Source organism: Phacochoerus africanus, chromosome X (genome assembly GCF_016906955.1).
Source record: "Phacochoerus africanus isolate WHEZ1 chromosome X, ROS_Pafr_v1, whole genome shotgun sequence".
In the NCBI taxonomy this organism is placed as follows: domain Eukaryota; kingdom Metazoa; phylum Chordata; class Mammalia; order Artiodactyla; family Suidae; genus Phacochoerus; species Phacochoerus africanus.
In genome coordinates this window covers 15,636,526-15,645,403 of record NC_062560.1, presented here as the reverse complement: position 1 = coordinate 15,645,403, position 8,878 = coordinate 15,636,526, and the positions used below count along the sequence as shown (strand labels likewise).

The following is an 8,878-nucleotide window of genomic DNA, read 5'->3' as shown; positions in this document are numbered from 1 at the left end:
AGAAGGCCTTGAGTGTCGGCCTCCGTGCTTGTCCCCACCCCGCGCCTTCCTGCTCTTCAGACAGCTCGTTCCAGAGCATAATACCAGGAGCTGCCCAAACCAGAGACACCCATGGTCCTTGGAGATTTTTAAAGCTGCGACGGCAGCCACACTGTTCAGTTTTTCTAGGCACCTGTGTTCGAGGTTAGAGGCGCTCACGGGCCCGGGTGTATAAAAGTCATCTGCTGCCAGGAGTGGCTGGCGCCCCATCCCTTCTTTCCTCAGTTGTGCAATAATGAAACGGCCTTCAGCGGCCGTTGCCCTTGGTAGACATTGAAGGTCATACAAAAGAACACACGGAAGCTGTTCAATTTATCATACATATTTACTGAATCTATACAGAATTGAGTAGATAAAATCAGATTCACATTAGTGAAAAATCTCTACAAAATGTTTTTGAAAAGCAAAACAAGACTGCCTCTTAACAATTCGTATCCTCATGAAAGACGTGGGCTGTAAAAATAAAGCAGTGTGTTTAGCACAAACTAGAAGATATCTGCATCATTTTTTTCACAGTTATTTCCATCTACAGTCTGAAAGAGGTAGATTTTTCTGCAACACCTGAGAAGTGAATCGATAACCAGGTGTCATAAAGGCAGTTGCATACATAACTAAAAAACACTGGTCTCGAGACCAAGAAATGTACTCCTATAAGTCTGAGGATGAAATGGTCCTTACCTAAGACCCAAGTTTTCTCTATGCCTTGGGGTCTCCTGCCACTCTAAGTAATACAAATCAAGATTCCACGACGGTGCAACAAATGCAGTTGAAGTGAACCCGACATCTCAACCTCTTCTGGGCCAGTCTTCGTCCTATTACAGTGTTCTAGAATGTGGGAGAAACGGCGTGCTACAAAACCACAACACTGGGCTGCCGAGGTGATTGTTTTAGGAGCATGTCCTCTGCAGAGAGGGTCCCGTGTGTATTTACTATTCACAGGGTAATGGGAGGAGAGATCCCGAAGGGATGCAGGCATGTCTCCGCCAGAATCCATGTCCTTCAAACACCGGGCTAGCGTCTAGCTACAACCACCGAGGAAGCCAAAAGCAGCAGGCCAAGTGCTGTTCATCACGTCGCCTTAGAAAGCCCTGAAGATGAGCAGCAGGTCTGAGCTTAATCATCTCCCACACGGGACAAGCAACACAAGGAAGCGTGGTGGGCGACACCACCGGCTTAAAAGGCGTCAGGGCTGTGCGTCCAGCAGCGTTCCTGTGCCAGGTCAGCGCGCGTGGTCATTTTACAGTCGTGTGTCTTTCTGACACACGCCTTCATTTCCCCTCTCTCGGGAAATGAAGCCCGGCGTTTCATGTAGCTGAAGGGTGTGTGTTTCTAAGAGGGTGTGTGTTGGCAGAGGGCGTACTTTGGCCTCCGACACGTCCCGACAGTCACTGGGGAACCGACTTGGTGGGTTTCCTTGCTTCCACGGTCTGGCCCCTCGATGAACGTGACCGCCGGTGGGAGCCTGGATAAAATCCTTCCCTGCAGGCGCTGCTGCCGGCCTGTCAGTTTTCTTATTCTTTCCACCCAGTTTAGACCATGAATGTGACGGGACAAATAAAACTTTAACAAAGAGAAAAACCCTTTTTTAACTGGACAGAAGAGAGTTTATTCAGTCCAGTAAGCAATTTCCGAAGTGTCAGTTTGCTAGTTCTGCTCGGTGGAATGTGCTAACATCAGTTCTAGCAGAGCCTTTTTATTTCATAAGGTCTTTCAATGCAAATGATACCAGGGACAAAGTCCAAACTCTGAGCAGTGCAGCCTGGTGAATGGTGTGTACAGACTTGGCCACGTTGGACACTGAGGAACAAAGCACGTTAGAGAACTGGTGCCCAAGTGATGGTGCGCCGACTTTCCCGAGTCCCCTGTTCCAAGAGTAGACACCTTAATAACACTGGGGGGGGGGGTGTTCTTTGAAGGAGAAAAAGGAAAACTAAGAAAAGGGCGAGAAGCAGATCGGAAGTATAATAAATAGATCCTGGCTGTTTAACTCTCTGCCAAGTTTCCTCCACGTTAAAAATGCTGGTTCCCGTCTTTGTGCTTTAGCCCCGACATCCATCTTTGCTTAGCATGGCCAGGAACACCCCCTCTTCAAAGCCCTGGAGCACTGGACCAGCCTGCCAGTAGCCAGAAGGGTAGCAGAGGACCCCCGCTTGGGAAGGCTACACGGGACGTGTCTTGAGTGACAAGGGGGGGCCGCGGCGGCAGCGCTCCGTGCGCAGGGGTGCGTGCCCCCATCCCCAAGGGAACGCGAGCCACCCCCAGGCTCCCCACACCATGGGCATCCGGGTGTCCAAACTCCCCTGCTACTAACCTGAAAAGAGCACCATGGGGCTGGTCTGCAGTGACATAAACACAAGCCTGCCTGTCCAAGGATCTGGCTGGACAGAACTGTTTTGTTAAAAAGCCACACCTTTATGTACATACGTTGCCAAAACGCAGACCTTCTGGGCCTGTGGCCGTCTCCGTTTGTCAAGGGATGGAAAGAGCAGGAAGCTAATGTGAATCAAGTATGCTGTTTGTTTCCGACCCAAGCCTAGAGTTTTATTTTTACTTGGCGTTTCGATGGGCAATTCGACACAAATCTAATCATCTTGGTTGGTTTTTTTTTTTTTTCTCTTTTTTGAATAATATTAACGGGGGCCGGGACATGTAAGTGAATACTGTTTTCACATCCAGGAAGTGTATCAGCAGAACAAGGTTCCCTTGTGAGGGGCGGCCCTGGTGAGTGAGTCGTGCGCAAGGGGCAGGGGAGAGGACAAGGCAGTGAACACATGCATCCGACGGAGGGCAACGAGGCGGATGTGCAGCCAGCGCAGCTGAGCGAGATGTGGAGGAAAACTATTCAGAATTGCCAAGCAGCCTCCTGTACCACATAAGTCCAGTAGTTCTAAGAAAATACAGATATGGTAGAAAAAGTAAGAAAATTGTCACCACAAAACCAATTGTTACTACTAACAGAGGAAGGTATACACAAAATAGAGCTCTCCATACAGTGGTTGCACTGGGTCTCAGTCCACGGACTCGATGCCGGGCCCGGCGCCCGGGGATGCGGCCTCCGGGGGGACCCCAGGGGCCACTGGCCAGGCGGCGCGAGACTCCTGCGGGGCAGCCAGGGCGGCGCAGGGCTGGGCCCCGGGGGGCGCTGGGCCCGCACCCGCCGCCCTCCCCGCCACCTGGCCCTTCAGCACCTCCACCTTCTCGTTGAGCTCGTTCCGCTCCGTCTGCAGGGCCCGGCACAGCTTCTCCAGCCGGTCCAGCTTTATCTGAAAGGCCTTGTACTCTTTGTCACGGACAGTTTTCTGCAGAGAGAAGCAACGGCAGGGTCACGGAGCCCGCCCCTGAGGAGGACGTGGCTTGATGGGGACCCCGCGTCTCGAGGGCCACGGGTCTGAGCCCCCCCCCACCCCCCGACCGTGTTCCGTTTCTGCAGACGCCTCCTGACGTCGGCTGGCCGCACTCTGCACCCTTGGCCGTGTACGCCCAGTGATTTTAACACAGTTAACGCTGCTCTGGGGTGACAACACTCTACTTCCTGTCAGGTTTCTTAAAAATAACTGAAATCCGCTTTTCTTTTTTGGCTCTCTAGGGCCACACGGAGGTTCCCAGGCTCGGGGTCGAATTGGAACTCTAGCCGCTGGCCTACACCACAACCACAGCAACCCGGGATCGAGCCCCATCTGCGACCTACACCACAGCTCACGGCAACATGGGATCCTTAACCCACCGCGTGCGGCCAGGGATGGAACCCGCAACCTCATGCATGCTAGTCGGGTTCTTAACCCACAGTGGGAACTCCCTGAAATCCACTTATGAAAAAACTTCTCTCTGAAGACTGCCCAGGCGGGAAGAAGCTGCGGGGAAATGAGAGGGGCACCTGAGCCAGCGGCCTGTGCTCTCAACCGGGCCCCGATCTGAGCTTGGTGCTTGGCCAGGTGAGCACCGGAGCTGTGGTCTCGGGGCGGGTTCCCAGAGCCCGGCCCAGACCCAGTGGGTGACACTCGGGGCGCTGGGCGGCCCAGGGCCTGGGGCGAGGGGTCGGGTTGGAAGCGCCACCTCCCCGGGGGCCCCACCCCACTCCGGCCTGGCTCCGGCCAGCGTGCTCAGCTAGGCCAGCAGGGTCACAACACGCGTCCCCTGGCCGTCGGCAGCCCCGGCTAAGAGCGTCCCCGTGGCGTCGCGGGCAAGCTCCTCACCTCTTCAGCCATCTGCAGGAGAGCCTTATTGTTGTTTTCCCATTTGCTCCGCCATATGATTGTCTCTTTTTCCAGTTTTTTGATTTTCTTCGTCATCTGTGAATCAACACAAGTGCCAATTTAAATGCCAAGTCCCATGTGTGACCCCTGCAGCCCGCCCCGCCTGGCAGTCCACGTGCTGGGGCAGAGCTCCTCTCAGGGTGGCAGAATTCCAGAAACCGTGGGCCCATTTCGGCACCTTGACGGGCAGCGCCTGGTGCAGGGGGCCCTGGGCCACCAGCCCGCGTCTCCAGGCTGCACCCAGATTATCTAAGTGCCAGGGTTTTCTGTGCCTCATTCACGTGGTTCCTGCACAAAGGCCTTAGAGCCGGTGCTCCCCGACCCACGCAGGTTCAAAAGGTCAGAGGCAGGGCAGCCTGGCCTCCGCTCAAAATAAGGTGGGTCCATAAATCAGGGGAACCTTCTTAAACCTATGCTAGCACAGCCCAGTTTTTGCAAATTCTGCCTCCCATGAGCTGGGGTGTCCAGAGCCTTTTAGCGCCCTGACCACGTGGGCAGTGGCCAGGGGGCTGGTGGCACAGGGTTGGGACAGGACACCCTGGGCTGCCCGCCTTCCCGGCTCCCCAGGAGCTTCCCACAGCCGAGCGCCGCCAGGAAGGAGCGTGCTGGTCCACCACGGCAGGTGTGGTTATTTGCAGTGAGGAAGGCACAGAATAATCTTGGCCACGGTCCTGTCCCTGCCGCCGCCACCTCCATCCCTAAAAGCCCCCCTCTCGGGACAGATGCAATGTATAGGTAGGTTCTAAATTTAATGCCAGGGATAACTGCTCTCCTTATCCCAGCCAGAAGGAAGCAGAGGGCAAAAATCGCTCTAGTTGAGGGAGAAGGAATTCAGTGGGAGTGTAACTTGAAGGAAAAAACAGCTGAAAAGGTAGAAACCCCAATATGCATCAACCAACCAAAATCCCAGTCCCACTGTTCTGGGCTGGGGTGTCTTAACCAATCTCCAGGGACACGGAGCTTTGTGAAAAGGGGGCTGGGGTAGGGAATAGGTGGTGTCACCTGGAGCGAATAAAACAAGACACAGAAAACAAAAAAGAAACCGCTTTATTTCTGGCAACAAATTGTGTTTCATAGAGGAACTACCGTGAATAAAGACAAAATTTTGAGAGCCTAGAGATCACTAGCGACATGGGGTGAGTGAGGGCAAAATGACTCAATATGATGCCCCGGAGGGTCAGGAGAGACATTTTGAAATGAAGGCGCTATAATAACAACACAAACTCATCCAAGGACAGATCATGCTCATTAACATAGCTGCTTCTATAAATTCCCTTTCAGGCAGTACTCCATGAGAAATAGGCAAATACCTTTTCCATTTCCTGCCGGAAGGTTGTAAACAGTTCGTTGCTTTTTGCCATGGTAGTCTGGAATTCTTCAAACTTATCCATATAAAGAGAAAGCTACAGAAAACAAGTATGACACTTTTTGAGTTTTAGGTAAATGACTTAAAATTCCAAAGATTTTCAAAAAGAACATAATATGGTTAAACATTAGTTTCTTGTTATAAGCGACAAAAATAAGGACAAACACATACCCAACCAATTCTTGACCCAAGACATCAATGGCTGCGTTTCTTTTTTCTTTGTCTTTTTAGGGCTGCACCCTGTGGCATATGGAGGTTCCCAGGTTAGGGGTCCAACTGGGGCTGCAGCTGCCAGCCTACGCCACAGCCACAGCAATGCCAGATCCTTAACCCACTGAGCCGGCTGGGGATTGAACCTGTGTCCTCATGGATACTAGTTGGGTTCTTAACCTGCTGAGCCACAACAGGAACTCCCAATGGCAGCATTTCTAACAACTCACTGGAACGCACTGAAACTTAGGAAATGAGGTTGACCTCACCAACGTGAGATGTGTTTAAAACGTATAAATATTTATTAGCTCCATTCCACCAATTGTAATTTTTTAAAAACCCGAAGGATGTGGAACGGCTGCCAATTTCATCTAAGTATCCCCTATGAACTACCTTCCCTCCATCTGTGTGAAGAACTGTCCTTAGGAAAGGAGCATTCTGAGAACCACCTGCACAGTTCTGGGCCTGATGTATCAGGGACTGCTCTTTCCTTAACACAGGCGGGAAAATGAAGCAGAAGCCGAAGACGTGGTCTGGTTGGAGGAAGAAAGATTCAGTGGGAGTAAAATTAGACCCCCCAAAAAAGCTGAAAGAGATAGCAACACCAATTTTTACCTCCCACCCTCAAGAAATTTTTATTCTAGTTGGAAAAATAATGCTGACAAGCCAGGCAGAATGGAGAATGCAGCGTCACCTTGTCCCTGAGAACAGGAGGAGGGGGTGGGCGGCAGGGGTCAGAGGAGAGGCACCTTGTGGGCCAGGTCCCAAGGGAGGTAGGTGGGAGATGCCACGTGAGGCCGGGAGGCAGCCCGGGAGCCCACCTCGTGTAACCATGCGACTTCAGGCTGAGGAGACAGGCCCAGAGGAGTCAAGCGCTTTGCTCAAGATCACACAACACATAAAAGAGCACCAGAGGCCGGGGATGGGCTGGAGAAGCAGGTGACCAGCGGCAGTTTCAGGCAGCAAGAAGCCAGCTCTGCTGTGTGGGGAGGGATGGGGGCTGAAAGGGCTATCGGGACAACAGGCCAGATGAGGCCCTGAGAAGATGGCCAAAGCACGGCTGCAGGGAGGGGAGGCCGAGGGCCAGGAGGTCTGGACACCTCGGGGCCAAGAGGAGAAGAGCTCAGACCACTTAGGGGCAGAGCGAAGGGGACATCGGAGGGGCTCCTGGGACTGAGGGAGCAGTTGTGGTGGCACTTGCAGGTGATGAGAAGCTGCGGCAGGCTCAGCACGGTCTGTTCTTCATAAAGATGGACCAGCCAGGCGGTCCCATCGGCGCTCAGTGCCTGCGTAACTCCCACCGAGGCCGCAGGGGCCCGGAGTACAAAAGAGTGGGCAGAACACACCAGCTAAGACCAAGAGATCAGCGACAAGGCCTGGAAACAGATAGGGCAGAGCACAGAATGAGACCGACTCTGGGCAAGAACTCTTGAGGGAGCAGGAAAAGGAAGAGGCGACAGCAAAGGAAGCCGACGAGTGATCAGGTAACAGGACTCGGGGCCACAGAAGCTGCAGTGCCGACAGTACAACAGAATGGCAGCTGCCCTTCACCTCAGCAGAAGGGTCGAGGCTTTTTATACCATCTTATACCTTTTTGCACATTCATCCTCTTCTCCATTTACATGGACAAGTGATTTTATAGGGCTAATAGGGGGTTCAAAGTTCCTAGATGCATTCTAGCATAACTTACGGTGGAACGTTCAAAAGACTTCAATTTTCACTTGAACTTAGGCTGCCTGATAGGAAATGACTATCACCACATCGGAAAATGCACCCTCAAAACAAATAGCACTCAGAAGATGTGGTCATAAATATTCAAGCCTAGGGAGTTCCTGCTGTGGCTCAGCAGGTTAAGAACCTGACTAGTAATCAGGAGGATGCAGGTTTGATCCCTGGCCTCGCTCAGTAGGTGAAGGATCTGACGCTGCCGTGAGCTGTGGGCAGGCCAGCAGCTACAGCTCCGACTCGACCCCTGGTCCAGGAACTTCCATATGCCGCAGGTGCGGCTGTAAAAATGGAATTAAAAAAAAAAAGATTTAAGCCTTTTCTGTAGTTTAGAACTAACATCAGAACTACATTAAAGAAACTTAATACATAATAACCTTTCGAAATGAGTAATACACCTAGTTAACTTTTTCTGAGAAAGGGTGAATCACACGTACAAATACCTAGTTCCACAGGTTTGTAAAGACACTGGGAGTCCTTTCTGCACCTCTTCTTGGAGTGGAGGGGCCATGTACTCCCCTCACTCCACACGTGGCAGCCACAGAGAAACACCGCATTAGAACCAATCTGAGGCGTCTGGATGGACAAGTAGGGAGGCAACAGAGAAAAGCCTAGGCTGAAGTGCCCGTCATGGCACAGTGGAAACGAATCCGACTAGGAACCATGAGGTTGCGGCTTCGGTCCCTGGCCTCACTCAGTGGGTTAAGGATCTGGCGTTGCCATGGGCTGTGGTGTAGGTTGCAGACACGGCTCGGATCCCGCCTTGCTGTGGCTCTGGCGTAGGCCGGTGGCTACAGCTCTGATTCGACCCCTAGCCTGGGGACCTCCATATGCCGAGGGAGCGGCCCAAGAAATAGACCAAAAAAAAAAAAAATCCAATTTAAAAAGCAGCAGAGGGCGCTCCCATTGTGGTGCAGTGGTTAACGAATCCGACGAGGAACCATGAGGACGCGGGTTCGGTCCCTGGCCTTGCTCAGTGGGTTAAGGGTCCGGCGTTGCCGTGAGCTGTGGTGTAGGTCGCAGACACGGCTCGGATCCGGCGTGGCTGTGGCTGTGGTGTAGGCTGACAGCTGTAGCTCCGATTCTACCCGTAGCCTGGGAACCTCCATGTGCTGCGGTTGCGGCCCTAAAAAGCAAAAGCAAAAAAAAAAAAAAAAGCCAGCAGAGAACGTGAGTAGACACTTTCCCAAAGAAGACATACAAATGGCCAAAAGGGACATGAAGAGGTGCCCAAGGTCACTCGTCGGCAGGGAAGGGGAAATCAAGACCACGGTGCGACATCGCC

The 8,878-nt window shown here is 52.6% G+C and overlaps 1 protein-coding gene across 3 annotated transcripts in view; it reads right to left on the bottom strand.

Moving 5' to 3' along the window:
* Positions 1 to 345: 345 nt before the first annotated feature.
* TXLNG (taxilin gamma) overlaps positions 346 to 8,878 on the bottom strand; it is a 58,980-nt gene continuing 50,447 nt past the window's right edge. The window contains exons 8-11 of one of the 3 annotated variants that reach the window (XM_047765617.1): positions 5,603 to 5,695; positions 4,233 to 4,328; positions 3,031 to 3,338; positions 346 to 2,926 (exon numbers count right to left, since the gene is read on the bottom strand). In XM_047765617.1, the coding sequence (XP_047621573.1) occupies positions 3,048 to 3,338; positions 4,233 to 4,328; positions 5,603 to 5,695 (480 nt within the window). In that variant the 3' untranslated portion in view covers positions 346 to 2,926; positions 3,031 to 3,047. Of the gene's footprint in view, positions 3,339 to 4,232; positions 4,329 to 5,602; positions 5,696 to 8,878 lie in introns of all 3 variants that reach the window. The other 2 variants (XM_047765618.1, XM_047765616.1) reach the window with 2 other exon arrangements.